We start from the raw sequence: 21563 nt of genomic DNA on the forward strand, positions 1-21563 counted from the left end.
GTTTGTACAGTTCCGGCGGAGTCTCGTGAACTGTCCACCGGGAATATTGTTTTAGTGGTAGGTGGCAGCTCGTGTATAAAATATAGCTGACGTCCACTGGTTTATGGAACGTCCTTGACTTCAGGGTACACTCTTCCACATATAGTTCTAGATCCAAAAAATGGACAGTATGTGCACTAATATCCACAGTAAATGAAATTCTCCAATCATTACTATTAATTACTAAAATCCTACAGCTCCCATTCCCCTTTAATGGTCGATTATAGTGTATAGGGACGCCACATCCAATGTGCACATAATCCATCCCTCCTGCCACTGTAGGTCCCTATACACTATAATCGACCATTAAAGGGGAATGGGAGCTGTAGGATTTTATTTGGACAAGGATGAAACCTTGGATAGGATTCAGAAAGAATTTATATTGAAATCAATTCGATTCATTCTGGAACATAATTACTTCCAGTTTAATGAGAGCTGGTATCTGCAGGTCGGGGGGACGGCGATGGGGACCAGGTTCGCGCCCGCGTATGCAAATTTATTTATGTCTTTATGGGAGGAGAGCTATGTCTATGGAGAACATGGCCCGGGCGCGGACCTGGTCCTCTGGCGCCGTTTCATCGACGATGTGCTGATGATATGGAGGGGTAGTGCTTCATCGCTGCATAGATTCATTGAGAGCATTAATAGTAATGATTGGAGAATTTCATTTACTGTGGATATTAGTGCACATACTGTCCATTTTTTGGATCTAGAACTATATGTGGAAGAGTGTACCCTGAAGTCAAGGACGTTCCATAAACCAGTGGACGTCAACAGCTATATTTTATACACGAGCTGCCACCTACCACGGTGGCTAAACAATATTCCCGGTGGACAGTTCACGAGACTCCGCCGGAACTGTACAAACCTATCAGATTATGATCGAGAGGCGGAGGATCTCGCGGGCTGTCTCCTAGAAAAGGGATATCCAGAGGAACTTGTAAATGAGTCCAGAATGGCAGTTGGAAGCAAAGAGAGGGATGGCCTATTGGGTCCGAGGGCGGATCAAAATTGGGATCGTAATGATTTCAGCGTTGTCCTACAGTACACGTCCCAGTCAAATAAAGTCACCAACATAATACGTAAACACTGGGACGTGCTGAGGGAGGACAAGACTATTGGTGACAAATTGCCACATGTTCCTAAGGTAGTCTTTAAAAAGGCACCCAATTTAGGACTCTCTATTGCAACAGCAGCTAATGAGAGAAAGGGGGACGGTACTGATGGGGGAGGGAGGGGAAGAATGGGATTTACTAGATGTGGGATATGTCTGAATTGTAAGAGAACTGATAATCCAGGCAGAATATTAGAAATTGTGGCACTGGACTCAGTAAAGTATAGGATTAGGGATTCCATAACGTGTACCACTTGTGGTGTAATCTATTGTATACAATGCCCCTGTCAGAAGAGATACATAGGGAGACCCAAGAGGTCACTTCAAAGTAGGGTGGGTGAACACCTTAATAATATAAAAAAGAAATGTGTGGGACACCCTCTGTCAAAACATTACAAGGAAGTCCATGGGGGAAGTATAAAAGGGACGATTTTCTTTGGCCTTGAAGTGGTTAAACATAGTGGGAGGGGTGGGGACTACATAAAGAAGATGTCAAGGTGTGAATCAAAATTTTTCAGATAGATACCCTTATTCCTAAGGGGTTGAATAGTGAGATGGAGTTATTCCCTTTCCTTGAATAGAATTGGACTAAAGGAGCAGTAGGGGGGAATGTGAATTCCAGGTGTTTATGGATGTGGATTGGTGTGACCTGAAGGTGTGAGGTATGGGGTCCATGTAGCGCTCTTCCTTCTGGAGCCCCATCCCCCCGCCCGACCTCCCCTTTATCCTGGGTTGATGACACCTGATATATTTCTATGTTTTAGGCCTATCAGGTGAATGAGCCATACGAATGCGTTGGGAGTACCAGACAGTTGATTGGCGATGAGCGGATGGTTGCTTGTGAATAACCGGGAGAATGTTTGTTATTAAAGAAAGGAGTGAGGGAAAGGAATGTGTGGAGGAATGTGGAACTTGAAGTGTTCCGTATGAATTTTATCTGTATAAATTTAAATATTTAAATATGTATTTTTATTTTATATTTTTTTTAACTTCCTTTGATGGACTATACATACCTCGCTATTACACATACCCAATATGGAAGAATGTAGTAGGGAATCAATAGTGATATGAAGAATTGTTATTGATTGAACTTTGAAGATAATACTCCGTTATGTGGACTTTGACCTATGACCCCATTATCATGGGGCCGGATGTTCCTGAAAAACAGTACATAGGAAGTGAAAATGAGTGCAGCTCTAGACTATTAAAATCCTCCTGAAGAAGGCCAACGTATATTGGCAGAAACGCGTTGAGGTTTCTATCTTCTATGTATGAAGTTGGTGGCGGAGACCGTGGATAGGGTAAACCGCGGAAGCGCGCAGCGGCTACCTATGTAACAAGATCCAGAGGTCTTCTTCCGAGTGGTGACGTCACCCGAAAAGTAAAACCAACACTAACGAAAGTTACGCTGAGCAGGAAGTGCGGCGAGCAAAGCTCTGTATCTTCCAAGCGGAAGTGACTCGAATTGCACTGGGAGGCCAGCGTGGAGTGCACTGAGGGAGCCGTACAACAGTGGACGTTCCCGGCTGACGACTGTATCGCCAGGAGGGGTATGTGGAATATATAAGGACCCGCACAACGGACTGTCACTTGTATAACCCCCTGTTAGGCAACTGGACTGTATCGACACTTGCAATCCGTAATTGGAATACGGGATATGATTGGAGGAGGTCCATCAGAACGGACTTCTAACTAATACAAGTCCCTGCCTAGTTTTATATATGCATATAGGGGCAGGATCCTAAACATATTGGGAAAGCACTATATCTCCATTTTGACAAATCTTTTACATATTTTTTATACTTTTATATATTTTTTATTCTTTGCATATTTTTCTGAAGGGCCCCTCAGTGGTGTGCATGAAGGAATGGTGTGGAGTGGATGAACGGACTGGGGTATGATATGCTCTTGTACTTTTTATCAATAGATTTATGAAATAAAGTGAACTGATTATAGTAGCGTGTATTGTATATAGGTTTTCTCCAATGATTTCTAATATAATTTTTTGTTTTTATTTTTTGCCAGGTTCCCAGCATGTTTCAGAGAGTATTACATTTTTATTTACAATGAGCATCAACTCTTCTGGAGGAAATGGGGTGCAAGGTGAAACAGTCACGGAAAATGAAGCTACTATAGTCGCTGAATCCATTGCCATAATTATCATTGACATTCTAATATGTCTGGGCAATCTTGTCATCGTAGTCACTCTATACAAGAAGTCTTATTTGCTTTCCCTTAGCAACAAGTTTGTTTTCAGCCTGACTCTTTCCAATCTGCTGCTATCTATGCTGGTTCTTCCATTTGTCGTCGTCAGCTCAATACTGAGAGAATGGATATTTGGAGTGGTGTGGTGCAATTTCTCTGCCCTCCTTTACATGTTGATCAGCTCTGCAAGTATGCTTACACTTGGCATAATAGCAATAGACAGGTAAGTCTTCTTGTCTTTTATACAGACCTAATGCTGGGAATACACCATGAGATTTTGTAGCAGACAGATTGTTCAATAGATAATTTCCGACATGTCCGATCTGATTTTTGATCGGTTTTCTGATCGATCAGAAAAATGATCGGACAGTAAATCTGTTGAAGAATCTCGTTGTGTATTCCCAGCATAAGAATAAAAAGCTTATTTGTCAAGCTTCTGTGCTATACTTCACTGTATTTATACGTGTTAATTGTCTCAAGTTTTTTTCTCTGTTAATAAGACTCATAAAAATCATCTTTTTATTTCAAAAAACCTCTGTAACATCCCTGCCCTAACTAAAACGCTGCATCCCCATGGCTGGACACTAACTAAATCCCCCCCAAACTCCCCGGGACACACTGTGGGGAGCGCTTTCGTGAGAGGCGGAGCTTTCAGCTGCAGCTCTGCCTCTCCACGCGTTTATCAGCGCAGATCGCCGCCTCCGTCCGCCCCTCTCAGTCCTCTTCCTTCACTGAGATGGGCGGGGAGAGGCGGAGATACGCGCTGATTGACGTCTAAGGAGGCAGAGCTGTGGCTGAAAGCTCTGCCTCCTCCAGCAGCAAAATCCACAACCAAGAAAGTCGTGTATTTTTGCAGGAGGAAGTTAGGGGGAATTTAGTTCGATTTCAGCCGCGGGGATGCTGCGTTTTAGTTAGGGAAATAATGTTAGAGGTTTTTGAAATAAAAAGCTGATTTTTAGGACACTTCGGTGTCTCTTTAAATATGATCAGTTTGCCTAAATCCTCTTAGTGGATGAGACCTTCCATTCCGTTGATTATTTCCAAAGAGCAAGATCAATCCATGGTGATGCACTGATGTGGTTCTGAAAGTCCAAATCAGGCTCTATGCAAATTGGATTGGTTTGGCTCTGTAAAATGTATAAACTATAGGCTCACTTTATACCAGCGATTCTGCATGTGTGTCTGGCTTTAGGGGTATAAAGAGATGATTTACATATTTGTGAGTGATGCATCATGAGAAACACAGCTCCTCACTGAAGTGTCACAAATGCCTTCTGTTTCAAGAAAGCAAAATTATATTCAGCATTTGATTAGTGCAGTTGTTTTGTTTTTGTCCTAAAATTTCAGTGCACTTTTAATCTGATGCCTAAAACTGCATTCTATGTTGCTGATATGGCCATAGAAGTGATTTATACAAAGCCGGTAGTATACTAGCATTTCATAAAAAACAATACAAACACACACAAAAAAAATTAACGATTTTATTTGCTAGAACTACTGCTTGCCATGGAATACAGTTTCTACCCTAACGGACCAGAGCAATTTCTACCTGTCGCTCTCCCCTTTTATTCACCAATAACTTTATTTCTACTTATCACAACAAAGTGATCTATTCCTTTTTTTTTTTCACCACCGATTCGGCTTTCTTTGGGTAGTATATTTTGATAAGAATAATTTTATTCTAAATGCATTTTAATGAGAATACAAAAAAAATTGAAAAATTATTATTTCTCAGTTTTCAGCCATTAAACTGTAGCTTTAAAATATAACCTGCTACCATAATTAAAACCCACATATTTTATTTGCCCATTTGTCCCTGTTATTACACCAAATATAGGTATCATATTTTTTTTTTTGTGTGTGACCGTTAAATAATTACAAGCCCTTACATAGTAAAATAACAGTAGTATACCCTCATGACATATATATAAAAAAAAAATAACTATTTATGTATGTTTGTTTACTTTTTTTTTTTTTAACAAGTAAGTCAAGACAAGACAAATAACATTTATATTGCGCTTTTCTCCTTGCGGACTCAAAGCGCCAGTAATGGGGGGGGGGGGGGGTATTTGGAAGTGGAAGGGATCAATTATATTCATTTTTAATAATTAATGTATTATGTGTGTATTTTTACATTTGACCACTAAATGGCAGTACAAACACTATCGTGATTTAACAGAAAGTGTTGGGGTTTTTTTTACATTTAAGTTACTTTCACTACTTCCTGTATTATGAATGGATATGGCCCATGATTGGGGTCATGTCCATTCATTGCAGGCATTGTGATTGGTTGGAGGAACGTTTGTTCCTTTTCCATAAAAGTGAACCTCTGTGACCCACTGGTATGAGTGGCGGAGGGGGGATTGCGTGCACAGCAGGGGCGAGAAATGTATTAAACCATCCTGGAGCCATTAAGAGGCTTCTGCAGGACGTTTTAATGCGGCAGCCTGTCTGGAACGTTAAGTTCTCACCAAGTTCAACTCCAATGTTCCCAGTTGTATCCCAGTTAGTTAATACGGTGCAGTGCCATTGGCATGACACAGATGTGTACTGCAAACTTACAGTACATTTCAACTGCTATTTATTTGTCCATATAGCCGCTCTGTTCTGATCCAACGTGTTAATCATGGCAGCATTACTTGCTATTCGATATACGAAGTTATTCATAATTACAATTAGAACTGTAAGAGTGGGACCCCACTGCTAACCGTTTCTGAGTTTGAGTATAATCCATTTACTACTACTACTCTTTGCCTTCTGTCCCTTATTTTTCCATCTGTGTGCAGTTCTTGTCCTTGCATCCTGATATTCTGTATTAGATTGTTATGTGGAATAATGTCAAAAGCTTTTGCAAAGCTCAAGTATATCTTGGGAGTAGGACCAGAAAAAAACGTGTATGGTATAAATACATTTCTTTTACCCATCCGACGCTAGTGTGCCCATTCTATGCATCCAATATGTCTTTTAAATGACAGCCATTGGAGCAAATTACAGTTTTAATTTCCCGTTTATTCTTATTGACAAAATATGTAATGGTTGAAATAACCATTTTGTGAGAATAAAGCAACCATGACATCTGCTGGTCATAGAGCAGTATGCACCCTTACAGTCTGCAACTGACCCTGTTTAAAGAGAACCTGAGGTGTGTTTAGAGAATGTTATCTGCATACAGAGGCTGGATCTGCCTATACAGCCCAGCCTCTGTTGCTATCCCAAATCCTACTAAGGTCCCCCTGCACTCTGCAATCCCTCATAAATCACAGCCGTGCTGTGAGGCTGTGTTTACATCTGTAGTGTCAGTCTCAGCTGCTCCCCAGCCTCCTGCATAGCTCCGGTTCCTGCCCCCGTCCCTTCCCTCCAATCAGCAGGGAGGGAAGGGATGCAGGCGGGGACTGGAGTTCTGCAGGAGGCGGGGAGAGCAGCAGACTGACACTATAGAGATAAACACAGCCATCTCTGACAAGCTGTTTTGTCAGCAGCGTGGCTGTGATTTATGAGGGATTGCAGAGTGCAGGGGGACCCTAGGGGGGTTTGGGGTAGCAACAGAGGCTGGGCTGTATAGGCAGATCTAGCCTCTGTATGCAGATAATATTCTTCAAACCCACCTTTGGTTCTCTTTAAGCCTCTTCTGTCTTTTCAAGTTAAGAGGAAATAAAATACATATATCCAGGCACATCGCATCTAGTTAGGACATTAAATAAGTTAAGGAAAGGGAGGTGCTGAAGGGGGTGTGGCTAGAAAACAGCAAAAAAATATATATATATGTATATATGTACAGTGTTCTCCCCAGGCTCTTTTAGCCGGGTGCTCCACCCGGCTAGATTTGGTGACCACCCGGCTGTCATCGGCTCACCTCCTCACCTCCTCCTATGCTGTAAGCACAGTTGCCCTGCATTTTCAACTCGCCCCACCCGGCTACTTTTTCATGCCACCCGGCTGGAAAAAAATTCTGGGGAGAACACTGTATGTATATGTGTGTGTATATATATATATGTATATATGTGTATATATGTGTATATATGTATGTATATATGTGTATGTATGTATGTATATATGTGTATATATGTATGTATATATGTGTATGTATGTATGTATATGTATATGTATATATGTATATGTATATATATGTATATGTATATATATGTATATATGTATTTTGTTCTTATTACTGACCCCTGTGGCTAGGGTCTAATTCAGTGCACTCCCTCCTTCCCCTGTATGTGTTTGTCAGCATGCACACAGCTTATGCTGGTGTATGTGCATGGTGCACATGGATACATTACGTTAGCTCCCTTGTGCGATTGGTAAGATGCACTATCTGTCCCAGGAGAGGACGTCAGGATGTGTGCTCCTAATCCATTGATAGGTTTGATGCAATGAATGTGTTTGCGTGTCTGCACTATGCATGTTACAGGGCCAGAGTTAGGACACCTATGTTTACCTGGGTACTTCTGCGCAGTATAGGTAACTAAGCATAAGAATGCATTCTTCTGTGAACCGAAACCCCGGCTTTTAACTTAGCTGTAGGGATAACAGTTGTGCCTAGATGAGTGAATCTGTGAATGCATTTGTTTGAACATTTGCATGTGAGAGTGCGAAGGGTTAATAGATTTTTCAAGTTAAGAGGGTAATGTTTTTTTTTATACATTTTGTTATGTTAAGATGAACCTTGTTTTTTAATGGAGGTTATTTTCCAAAATAGGATCTTGCAATAAAATAAAAACAATTTAGAAACAATCTTTCTTATTTTCGTATTCTATCTGTTATGTGTAGTTACAAAATTTAGGTTATTACTACTGCAGCCAATCTAGTCAGAGCATCTGTGGCTATGGCTAAAAGTATTTGAGACAGAGGATCAGCAGAGCAGCCATGCAAATTGGATTGTTTAAAGAGAACCCAAGGTGGGCAGATGGGACAGAGAGGCATGGTTTCTGCCTCATAACATGCCTCTGTGTCCCCACCCCACCGCTCTCTGCTCCCCACCGCTGCGCTATAGCCTTCCGAGATTTGCGACAATATTTGTTGCTGTCTCGGAAATAACCACAGGATTCCCTGTTCAAAACGTCCGCCAGGGGCGTTCCTGCAGGGGTTCCAGAGCTGCCACTGGGCAGCTCTCTCTTCCTGGCCGTGCTCCCTGCCACACCCTCGCCTCCCTGCACGCTGGATGAGAGAATAATTCACGAAAGGGAAAGTGGGCCAGTGCGGCCCACAGGAGCTATTTTTTTTTTTTTTTTTTTTTTTTTTTTTTGCGGCTACTTGATCCGTGCTGACATCAAACCCCCTCCCCAACCAGGAAGCCTACTATTTATTTTAAATTTATTGAGCCCACCTCGGGCTCTCTTTAAAAGAAAATTAATATGGCATCCTCCATATCCTCACTTCAGGTGTTATTTAACCTGTTCTCAATCCAGCTACACACATTTTCTCCTAGTCACTTGTATCCTCAGCTTCTGTAGTGGATTATTGTGGAGAACAGGGTAACCATGTCAAAAACCCTTGCAAAGCTTTCCCAATACAGGTAGTCCCTGGGTAACGAACGAGATAGGGACTGTAGGTTCGTTCTTAACCTGAATCTCTTCTTGAGTTGGAACATTGTGCCATCTCTGCCCCCTGTACCTCCTCTGTGCCTCCAGTGTCCCCCTCTGTATCACCTCTGCCCTCTGTACCAGCTTATACAAGTTTAAAAGCCATTTTTTCTTTTATCTCCACTATTAAAATAAGTAACCTTCTCTGGCTCACTCCAAAGCATCGTAGAAATCTCACTAATCTCATTATCAGACACTCACTGTACGTATGGGACAGTTGTAAATACTCCGCTCGATTAATGTCCCCGCATAGGCTATTTTTTTTTATTTCTTGGGCAATCCCTCCTTTCCAGCTGCTCTAAACTCATCTCGTTCGTACCGTTGGTGGATACGCAATAAATTAAATAAGATTCTGGACCTGGTTATGGGAACTGGAATCAAGTCACTTGCCTGTCTTAAAGAGAAGGCTGCATTCCCCGCTTCTGAAGTTTTCCACTATATGCAGATTTCACACTTTGTTAAACAGCATATTACTAACATCGAAGTCCCTATAAGTAAGACTCCTTTTGAAAATATTTGTGCCACTGATCCCCATTCTCCAGGAAATATCTCCCTTATTTATAAAGAACTAACCCAAACCCATTCACAGAATTAACCGGACTATATAATTAATTGGGAAAAAGAGCTGGGCATCCTCCTTGAATATTCAGATATGTCCGATATGTGGGTTAATATTTCCAGGATCTCTATAAATGCTGATCTTATTGAAGTAAATTACAAATTGCTTTTCCGGTGGTACTTAGTACCTCAGAGGCTAGCTAAAATTAATTTAGGTCATTCAGGTGAATGCTTCGGAGGATGCAAAATGCCAGATATCTTTGCCCACATATGGTGGAACTGTAAAAAGGTCTGTAGGATCTGGATGAGAGTGTGCACATGGGCGTCTTCTCTAATTAATGCTCCGGTTCCTAGAGATCCCCTATATACCCTGCTTGGATGTCCATACCCCAACTTATCCTCTACCCAAAATGAACTTGTTAGTTACATCTTCACTGCAGCAGCCCGGAATACCCAGTCCCTATCTTTTGATTTTATTAAAAATTGACTTTTTTTGAAAAGCTAAGAGCACGGTTAAATAACATGGGTACATTCCACAAAATTTGGGACCCTCTAATTTCATATCTCCTAGAGTCGGAGCAAAACATGATGGTACGCACCTGTTGAGACCTGTAGTTTGGTCTTGAGTCCTCTAGGCCTCCCGCATAAGTACTGTTGGACAGTATGCTCCTCGTCCCTACACATATTCCCCTCACCCCCTCCTTCCCTTTCATACTGGCCCTTCCTTTTCTTCTACTTTTGGTTTCTTTCTCTATACTTTTTCTTTTTTTTTTATCTTCCATAATTCTCTTTTCATCTAGTTAAATTTTACTGGTGTACGGATGCAGCAACCCGTTCCATAAGCCCTCTACATTAATTAAACAAACTAAGGGCCTTTTTCCACTAGCCTGCGATTTGCTTCTGATTGCAAATCGCAAGTTACATTAAACTAATGGAAACTGCAGCAGCAATTTCCATTAGTGCGATGCGATTTTGGTCAAAGCGCAATCGTCGTCCTGCCGCGTTTTGTATGCGATTAAGCTAGACTATAATGAGTATAGTAGCTCAATCGCAATCGCATGGTGGAAATTGAAACGCAATTGCGATTGGAATCATTTCATAGTGGAAAAGGGCCTTTACTCTTATCTCTTTCTCTCCCTTTGATCCATTATAATAAATGTAATTTCTTAGTTTTAGATCCTAAAACTATGCAAGACATATGGCACGGCTGACCTCGCTGGAGGTTCGGTCGCATTTGCATTTGTCAGAAGGTTTGCATCTGGCAGAAGGTTTGATACCGTTTCACTAAACCATAATTGGTTTAGTGAACGGATGGAAGACTTTCTCTACATAGTTATCTTTCTGTGGAAGTCTTCCCCCTACCCTATACCCCCCTCCCCCATTTTTCAAATATATCCTTACAAAAATATCTTGTTGGTTTGTTATGCTAACAGTTAGTAAACAACTACCTTTCTTGTTGCATTTATGTATTATTTTCTTGCATGTTCCCTATTGACTACAAATAATATGTACTCTATTGTAAATCTAGTAGGTGAAGTTTGCTGTTTAATCTTGTTACTGTACCCGTACTTTCATATGATTTGTATTCTGATACAAGTTGTTAATTTCTTTTTATGAAATTTTAATTAAAACGATTGAAAATAAAATAAAAGCCATTCTTTTCTCATAAACTACAAGTCCAATTTGAATTTTTCTTTTTTACTAGTTCCCATGGTAACACACAATCCATGCCGTTCGTATTGGCAGGTCGTTCATAAGTCGGGCGTTCGTAAGTCGTGGACTACCTAAATTGGCATTCACCACGTCATAAAAGCTGAGCACGTTGGTGAGACAAGACCTGTCTAATAAACCCATGTTGATGGGCTGAAATGAGATCATTCTGTGCTATTTAATTTTGTACCTTCAAACCGTTATGCACTACTGAATGAACCTCTGTAGATTCCTGGTTCTAATGTTTTTCATTTTCTTAAATAAGGGAAAAACATCAGCTTTACGCCAGTAATGGGCAACTAATTTTTTAATAATGGCAAAACAGTAGACATGCTACTTTCATGACTTTGCTATGTCCTTGACAGCTTTGTTTACTTGAATTTAGTTCTTCCTTAGTTTATGTTTTTGAATTGTTTTAGTTTTCGCAAAATTGTTGACAATCACTTTATTTTTTTTTTTTTTATTTACTTTATTTTTTAGATATTATGCTGTTCTTTACCCAATGGTATACCCTATGAAGATCACTGGAAATCGGGCAGTTCTGGCTATAGCATATGTCTGGCTTCATTCTCTTATAGGATGTCTTCCACCCCTCTTTGGATGGTCTTCACTAGAGTTTGATAACTTTAAGTGGATGTGTGTAGCTGCATGGCACAAGGAAGCTGGTTATACTGCTTTCTGGCAAATATGGTGCGCGTTGCTACCTTTTTTGACTATGATGATTTGTTATGGTTTTATATTTCGAGTGGCTAGAATAAAAGCCAGAAAGATTCATTGTGGAACAGTCATTATTGTTCAAGAAGCTTCCCAGAAGAATGGGAGGAAAAATTCCAGTACTTCTATATCTTCATCAGGAAGCAGGAGAAATGGGTTTTCCAGTATTGTCTATTCAGCCAACCAGTGTAAAGCATTCATAACTATATTAGTTGTTATTGGTGCTTTCGTGCTTACCTGGGGACCTTACATGATTGTTATAAGCACTGAGGCCTTATGGGGAAAGAACAGTGTTTCACCCATGATGGAGACTTTATCAACATGGCTGTCTTTCATAAGTGCAATTTGCCACCCTCTTATTTATGGACTATGGAACAAGACTGTGCGCAAGGAGCTTCTTGGCATGTGTTTTGGGAACCGCTACAGAGATCCATTTCACAAGCAACATAGAACTTCTCGCATGTTCAGCATTTCCAACAGAATAACGGGTAAGTTCGTAACACTTCAAAATGGAGTTCAAGACTACTTTTGGTCCATTTTAAGGCATGCGTTAAAAGGTGAGCTGAATGGGTTAAATAGTCATTTGTGGTTCACATATGTATGCACTGTCATCAGAGCCTTCATTAATTTTCAGTTAAAGGATTAATAATGTAGAATATAAATAAGCCCAGCTCCCTGACTAACACTGGGCAGATCTAGCTTGGTCAGTGCCGTTGGTCCAATCCAGGAAGGTCTAATGTTCGAAAATGATTTGAAACTCTTCTTGGAGTTAAAAGATGCTTTATATTAGAGCCACTAAGATATTCACCTTATATGTATAGGGTGATTGGTTGTAGTTCACAGCTATAACTGTGGACCCTAGATGTCTGATGTGTCAACTGAAATGTATTAATTTAAAATATTTTGTTTTGGTTTAATCATGTATAGTTTTCATCCCTTACCTCCAGCACTATGTTTTATAGTTTAAACTGGACATAAAATGTGGGTTTAGGTCTGTTTTTATACTTAAAATAAACCTGAGGCATAATTTATATAGTAAATGGGACACAGAGGTATATTAAGACTGTTATTACATACCTCTGTGCCCTTCCATGTCTCTCTTTTGTCCCCCCTGGCCACTGCTTCAACCTCCTGAAATCAGCAACATGAAGATTGTCACCAATTTGCACAGGTTTCCTTTGCAGGAGAGGGACTGCTCCATACTGACCCCTCGAAGGACTGGAACGCCCCTTCCACGCCTCTTCCACGCCTCTTCCACAGCCTCTAATCAAACTCTTGTGCTCGCTCCCAAGAATCTGCTTGCAGAGAGAGCAGAGACAAGCTGGCACTGAAAGAAATAAATGCATGTGATATATCTCAAATCCAGGGCTGTGGAGTCGGAGTCGTGGAGTCGGAGCAATTTTGGGTGCCTGGAGTCGGAGTCGGGAAAAAATGCACCGACTCCGACTCCTAATGAATTTGTAACTGTAATAAAAATAGAAAATATGATAAAATGTTCTATTTCTCAGATAATAGTCATTAAAAATAATGTATATATACAGTAATAGCTGTGCTCAGTCCACTAAAATGAAATAAACCAATCAAAATTAGTTACTTGTGCTGCTTCAACAAAGCAGTTCCCGTATTTTTAAAATCAGATATACATATCTGATTGTTACTGTATATATGATGTGTACACAGGAATCTCTTATATATACTAAATAACATCTAAGCTGTAAGAATAAAGCCTGATGTGTAGCCGTGTCACTAATAGAGATGGTCAATGAGATGGAAATAATTCTGCGTTGATGCTGATTTATGCAACTGTACACACTCCCTTTGCTCATGAAATCAAATAATTTGATATGTTGTTAAAATTTGGTTTGGTAATTACGAATTAAATGGTACCTGAAACGGATGAAAAGTAAAGTTTTATACATACCAGGGACTTCTTCCAGCCCCTTCAGGCTAATCTGTCCCTCGCTGTCCTCCTCCACCACCTGGATCTTCTGCTATGAGTCCTGGTAATTCAGCCAGTCAGGGCAGTCCGGCCACATGACGCTCCCACAGCCAGGAACATTCTGCACCTGCGCAATAGTGCTGCACAGGTGTAGTATGATCCTGGCGGCGGAGTGTGTGCATGCACACTATGCCAGATTGGCTCAAGTACCTGGATTATAGCAGAAGATCCAGGTGGTGGAGGAGGACAACGAGGGACTGATTAGCCTGAAGGGGGCTGGAGGAAGCCCCAGGTATGTATAAAACTTTCATTTCATCTGTGTCAAGTTTACTTTGTTACACAGTAGTATAGGCCTGAACGATTTTAGGAAAAGATTGAATTGAATTGGACGATTTTTGACAGAAATTTCGATTCTGTACACGATTTTTGCTACACAACGATGGATGAGATCGCTCTGACCATCCAGTCACACTCTACCTGGCGGGGGACAGTCTGCAACTACTATAACTGCAGTCCCCTCTCTGCCTGTCCCGTGTGTGCTGCTGGCTGGGGGTGATAGTGACTGACACTGAAAACGTCACCTCGCTGCAGCTGCTGGCTGGACAGCTTCTAACATTCACACAGCTATTACACTCCTCTCCCCTGAGCACTGATATGATACATGGGGAGTCACTGATATCATGTCACACAGTGAGCAGTGTATAGATAGGAAGTCAGCTAGATATATGTAAGGGAATATATAATCACATTGCCCTACCTCTACATATATCGAGCTGACTGTCACCCGGAGAGGGAGGGGGCATGGTCCGATTTGTTAACCCCTCACTGGCCTCCTCTCCAGCAGCTACAGGGGAATGTCTCTGTTTTATTTACATAGGCAGAGCATGTACCAGCGGCAGAGAAAACCACAACAAAACCGAAGCTCTGACGATCTCAAGTTCGTCTTAACCTTGATCACGATTTTTGGTTTAAAACCGAAAATCGTTCAGCCCTACAGTAGTACTATACTCTACTTATGCACTCCCCACAGAGCTGCAGGGAATCCACTGAGAATGTTGTGCACATTCAACAGAGAGGTGTTGTCTGTCACCCATAAACCTGGTTCAGATTGTGCATGAAGAATGTGTAACAACGTGGGGGGGGGGGGGTTGCACTGTATCGTGCACAACGGGTTACAGGAGGGGGAGGTTGGAGGGGGGGTGCGGCGGCATAGCAAGCATAGTTGTGCTAGTATAGTGCCCCAGTATAGCTAGTATCAAAGTTCAAAGTGCCCCAGTATGGGGGAGTATAGTGTCCCAGTATAACTAGTATAGTGCCCCAGTGTGCCCCAGTATAGCTAGTATAGTGCCCCAGTATAGCTAGTGTAGTGCCCCAGTATAGCTAGTGTAGTGCCCCAGTATAGCTAGTGTAGTGCCCCAGTATAGCTAGTATAGTGCCCCAGTATAGCTAGTACAGTGCCCCAGTATAGCTAGTATAGTGCCCCAGTGTGCCCCAGTATAGCTAGTATAGTGCCCCAGTATAGGTAGTATAGTGCCCCAGTATAGGAGGGTGTAGGGTGGATAGATGACATGGGGGGAGTGCACTGAGCAGTGTCGTGCGCAGCGGGTTACGGGGGGGGGGGGGGGTTGGTGGCTGCGGCGGCATAGCAAGCATAGCTGCCCCAGTATAGCTAGTATAGTGACCCAGTATAGCTAGTATAGTGCCCCAGTGTAGCTAGTATCAAAGTGCCCCAGTATGGGTAGTATAGTGCCCAAGTATAGCTGGTATAGTGCCCCAGTATAGTTGCCCCAGTATAGCTAGTATAGTGCCCCAATATAGCTAGTATAGTGCCCCAGTATAGCTAGTATAGTGCCCCAATATAGCTAGTATAGTTGCCCCAGCATACGCTCCATGTCCCCCCAGTCGTCGTCGTCGCTGCGGTTACCTTAACTGGTGGCCGCTTACTTTCTTATATTCTCCTCTCCTCATGCATGTTTTTTCTTCACAGCAGCGCACCCCGCGGCTGCTGTGATGAGGCAGGAAGCATGAGAGCGTTTCCCCTGGTACCGGCGATGCACATCGCCGCTACAGGAAGCCGCTCTCCTGTTCTGCCTCATCACAGCAGCCGTGGGGAAAGTGGCCGCCAGCTAAGGTAACAGCAGCGTCGGCCGCGGGGAGTGGGGGCAAGAGGCTAAACCCGTGGACCACCAGCAAACAGCCCACGGACCAGCAGTGGGCCGCGGACCGGGGGTTGGGGCATAGCATACTATAGCATAATACTCTCACATTCTAGTCTCAATTAGTTTTTTTTTTTTTTCTGGCAACCTGCTACGTAGGACATGTGTAGTCAGTTTGACTTTATGTATGGCTCTGGTGGAGTGATAATTTACTAGTACAGTAGTTAGAAAAGGATAAAGGGACTGGTTATGCAACACTAGAAGCAGTGTGTGTAATAGTTTGGATGCCATGCAGCCTGCTGAGTGCCTTCTTGACTCCTTTGTTACCATGCGTTATTTTTTTTGTAGTACTTTTTAAGTTAGCTATTTCTACCAGATATCAGGGATCTAGTAGTGTTAGATGTTCTTTGCATTGAATATCCATATAAATGTATTATTCTATTTTGTTTTGTTTTTTTGTCAGATAACTTAATATATGATATAGCTGCCTTTTAGGGCATCACCGTAGTGTTTAACCACTTCAGTAACTACATAAGCCCTCTTAACCCAATAGCAGCTTCATTGAAATATATATATATATATATATATATATATATATATATATATATATATATATATATATATATATATATATATATATATATATATATATATATATATATATATATATATATAGTGGAGGAAATAATTATTTGACCCCTCACTGATTTTGTAAGTTTGTCCAATGACAAAGAAATGAAAAGTCTCAGAACAGTATCATTTCAATGGTAGGTTTATTTTAACAGTGGCAGATAGCACATCAAAAGGAAAATCGAAAAAATAACCTTAAATAAAAGATAGCAACTGATTTGCATTTCATTGAGTGAAATAAGTTTTTGAACCCTCTAACAATAAAAGACTTAATACTTAGTGGAAAAACCCTTGTTTGCAAGCACAGAGGTCAAACGTTTCTTGTAATTGCTGACCAAGTTTGCACACATTTTAGGAGGAATGTTGGTCCACTCCTCTTTGCAGATCATCTCTAAATCCCTAAGGTTTCGAGGCTGTCTCTGTGCAACTCTGAGCTTGAGCTCCCTCCATAGGTTTTCTATTGGATTAAGGTCCGGAGACTGACTAGGCCACTCCATGACCTTAATGTGCTTCTTCTTGAGCCACTCCTTTGTTGCCTTTGCTGTATGTTTTGGGTCATTGTCGTGCTGGAACACCCATCCACGACCCATTTTCAGTTTCCTGGCAGAGGGAAGGAGGTTGTCGTTCAGGATTTCACGATACATGGCTCCGTCCATTTTCCTGTTAATGCGATTAAGTTGTCCTGTGCCCTTAGCAGAAAAACACCCCCAAAGCAAAATGTTTCCACCCCCATGCTTGACGGTGGGGACGGTGTTTTGGGGGTCATAGGCAGCATTTTTCTTCCTCCAAACACAGCGAGTTGAGTTAATGCCAAAGAGCTCTATTTTGGTCTCATCAGACCACAGCACCTTCTCCCAGTCACTCACAGAATCATTCAGGTGTTCATTGGCAAACTTCAGACGGGCCTGCACATGTGCCTTCTTGAGCAGGGGGACCTTGCGAGCCCTGCAGGATTTTAATCCATTGCGGTGTAATGTGTTTCCAATGGTTTTCTTGGTGACTGTGGTCCCTGCTAATTTGAGGTCATTTACTAACTCCTCCCGTGTAGTTCTAGAATGCTTTTTCACCTTTCTCAGAACCATTGACACCTCAAAAGAGGTGAGATCTTGCGTGGAGCCCCAGAGAGAGGTCGATTGATGGTCATTTTGTGCTCCTTCCATTTTCGAACAATCGCACCAACAGTTGTCACCTTCTCTCCCAGCTTCTTGCTAATGGTTTTGTAGCCTATTCCAGCCTTGTGCAGGTCTACAATTTTGTCTCTGACATCCTTGGACAGCTCTTTGGTCTTTCCCATGTTGGAGAGTTTGGAGTCTGCTTGATTGATTGATTCTGTGGACAGGTGTCTTTTATACAGGTGACTAGTTAAGACAGGTGTCCTTAATGAGGGTGACTAATTGAGTAGAAGTGTCTAACCACTCTGTGGGAGCCAGAACTCTTAATGGTTGGTAGGGGTTCAAAAACTTATTTCACTCAATGAAATGCAAATCAGTTGCTATCTTTTATTTAAGGTTATTTTTTCGATTTTCCCTTTGATGTGCTATCTGCCACTGTTAAAATAAACCTACCATTGAAATGATACTGTTCTGAGACCTTTCATTTCTTTGTCATTGGACAAACTTACAAAATCAGTGAGGGGTCTAATAATTATTTCCTCCACTGTATATATAGTGGTGTGAAAAACTATTGGTATTGAAATATGATAACAGAGGCGCCAAGCAGAATAAAATTAGTTAAAATTTAACTTAATTTTAATTTTAACTAATTTTATTCTGCTTGGCGCCTCTGTTATCATATTTCAATATCATCTAGTCCACCCTTGGTGGAGGGGTGTATCCCCATTTTCTCCTATCTACAGAGAGCGACTTTTTAACCTGAGCGGGGTCAGGTTACAATTCTCCCCGCCGGCCTTTCCAGTGGTTGCCTTTGTGGCGACCCACCCTTGTGAGTATAATCATCTCATTTATTCACAACAGACCTCTCCCTATTAACATACTGCACCATATTGGGCTCTCGGTTTCTCCCCCATTTTCAAGCTGAAAAACTATTGGGGACATCTCCTATTACCCTCTGTCACAATTTCGCCGCTCCCCGCCGCATATTAAAAGTGGTTAAAAACAGTTTTAAAAAGTTTGTTTATAAACAAACAAAATTGCCACCAAAACAGGAAGTAGGTTGATGTACAGCATGTCCACACATAGAAAATACATCCATACACAAGCAGGCTGTATACACCCTTCCTTTTGTATCTCAAGAGATCATTGTGCGTTTCTTTCCCCCTTCTGCTCTCATGCACTGAGGTTTCAGGCTGCTCTTTTCTTCTTGCAAACAGCTTTGCCCTTGTCTGTAATCCTCAGTATGTGAAAGCCCAGCCAGCTCAGAGGATGATTTATCCAGCTTGTAAAAGATAAGAGAAGAGAGAAGCTGCCCTAATCTAAATAATAAACAGGCAGTGTGCAGAGAGGGGCCTGGAAGGGGGAGATTCATCACAGAACCACAACACTGAAGAACTTGGCAGCCTTCCAGACAAGTCTGACAGGGGAAAGATACATTGATTTATTACAGAGACTGTGATAGCAGAAAGTGCTGTAGTAAGCCAGAACACATTAGAATAGCTTTTGGAACTTGTAGGATGATAAATAACAGGATGCAATTTTTGTTACGGAGTCTCTTTAAATGTTTCTGCTCACCAAAAACCGTTAACTATTAGTCAAAGATAACCTAATTGAACACAAAATGCAGTTTTAAATGATGGTTTTTATTATTTAGTGAGAAAAAAACCTCAAAACCTACATGGCCCTGTGTGAAAAAGAAATTGCCCCCTGAGCCTAATAACTGGTTAGGCCACCCTTAGCAGCAATAACTGCAATCAAGCATTTGCGATAACTTGCAACGAGTCTTTTACAGCACTCTGGAGGAATTTTGGCCCACTCATCTTTGCAGAATTGTTGTAATTCAGCTTTATTTGAGGGTTTTCTAGCATGAACCGCCTTTTTAAGGTCATGCCACAACATCTCAATAGGATTCAGGTCAGGACTTTGACTAGGCCTCTCCAAAGTCTTCATTTTGTTTTTCTTTAGCCATTCTGAGGTGAATTTGCTGGTGTGTTTTGGGTCATTGTTTTGCTGCAGCACCCAAGATCGCTTCAGCTTGAGTTGACAAACAGATGGCCGCACATTCTCCTTCAGGATTTTTTGGCAGACAGTAGAATTCATGGTTCCATCTATCACAGCATGCCTTCCAGGTCCTGAAGCAGCAAAACAACCCCAGACAATCACACTACCACCACCATATTTTACTGTTGGTATGATGTTCTTCTGCTGAATTGCTGTGTTACTTCTACGCCAGATGTAACGGGACACGCACCTTCCAAAAAGTTCAACTTTTGTCTCGTCGGTCCACAAGGTATTTTCCCAAAAGTCTTGTCAATCATTGAGATGTTTTTTTTAGCAAAATTGAGCCGAGCCTTAATGTTCTTTTTGCTTAAAAGTGGTTTGTGCCTTGGATATCTTCCATGCAGGCCGTTTTTGCCCAGTCTCTTTCTTATAGTGGAATCGTGAACACTGACCTTAATTAAGGCAAGTGAGGCCTGCAGTTCTTTAGATGTTGTCCTGGGGTCTTTTGTGGCCTCTCGGATGAGTTTTCTCTGCGCTCTTGGGTTAATTTTGGTCGGCCGGCCACTCCTGGGAAGGTTCATCACTGTGCCATTTGTGGATAATGGCTCTCACTGTGGTTTGCTGGAGTCCCAAAGCTTTAGAAATGGCTTTATAACCTTTTACCAGACTGATAGATTTCAATACAGTACTTTTGTTCTCATTTGTTCCTGAATTTCTTTGGATCTTGGCATGATGTCTAGCTTTTGAGGTGCTTTTGGTCTACTTCTCTGTGTCAGATAGCTCCTATTTAAGTGAATTCTTGATTGAAGCAGGTGTGGCAGTAATCAGGCCTGGGGGTGACTACAGAAATTGAACTCAGGTTTTTTAACAAGGGGGGGGGGGCAATCACTCTTTCACACAGGGCCATGTAGATTTGGAGTTTTTTTTCTCACTAAATAATAAAAACCATCATTTAAAACTGCATTTTGTGTTCAGTTATGTTATCTTTGACTAATAGTTAACGGTTTTTGATGAGCAGAAACATTTAAGTGTGACAAACATGCAAAAGAATAAGAAATCAGGAAGGGGGCAAATAGTTTTTCACAGCAATATATAAATATATATATATATATATATATATATATATATATATATATATATATATAAACAGCCCTCACCAAAGTAGCCAATGATCTCCTCACAGCTAGATCCAACGGCTGTTATTCCATACTCATCCTTCTAGATCTGTCATCAGCTTTCGACACACTTTACTCCTCCATTCATCTATAGAAATAAAGGACCTCGCTCTCTCCTGGATATCTTCCTACCTCTCTGGAAGGTCTCTGTCCTCGGTCCCCTCCTCTTTTCCATCTACATGCACGGTCTTGGTAACTTAATCAACTCATTTGGTTTTCAATACCACCTATATGCAGATGATGTACATCTTGGCCCCAGGCCTTAACTCCCTCTTCACACGGGTTCCCGACTGCCTGTCCGCTATTTCCTCTTTCATGTCCTCTCCCTTCTTAAAACTTAATATGAATAAAACTGAACTAATAGGCTTTCCACCATCCCTGTCCACCTCTTTTCCTGATATTACAATAAATGTTAACACATCTATAACTTCAGTTCCCAAAGCACGGTTCTTAGGGGTTATATTTGATTCTTCTCTCTCATTTATTCCTCACATTAACTCCCTAACCAGCTCCTGTCATCTCCAACTCAAAAACATAGCATGTATGCGACCTTTTCTCTCTCATGACACAACCAAAATGTTAGAACATGCTCTCATTATATCTCGATTGGATTATTGCAATATAT

The 21563-nt window shown here is 41.5% G+C and overlaps 1 protein-coding gene across 4 annotated transcripts in view; it reads left to right on the forward strand.

Moving 5' to 3' along the window:
* The window catches only part of GPR161 (G protein-coupled receptor 161), a 146317-nt gene that overhangs the window by 59382 nt on the left and 65372 nt on the right, over nucleotides 1-21563 (forward strand). For 3 of the 4 annotated variants that reach the window (XM_068269795.1, XM_068269797.1, XM_068269796.1), the window contains 2 exons: nucleotides 3179-3581; nucleotides 11692-12413. In XM_068269795.1, coding sequence (XP_068125896.1) covers nucleotides 3220-3581; nucleotides 11692-12413 — 1084 coding nt within the window. In that variant the 5' untranslated portion in view covers nucleotides 3179-3219. The remainder of the gene's footprint in view (nucleotides 1-3178; nucleotides 3582-11691; nucleotides 12414-21563) is intronic. The other variant, XM_068269798.1, reaches the window with a different exon arrangement.

Source organism: Hyperolius riggenbachi, chromosome 2 (assembly GCF_040937935.1).
Source record: "Hyperolius riggenbachi isolate aHypRig1 chromosome 2, aHypRig1.pri, whole genome shotgun sequence".
NCBI lineage: Eukaryota > Metazoa > Chordata > Amphibia > Anura > Hyperoliidae > Hyperolius > Hyperolius riggenbachi.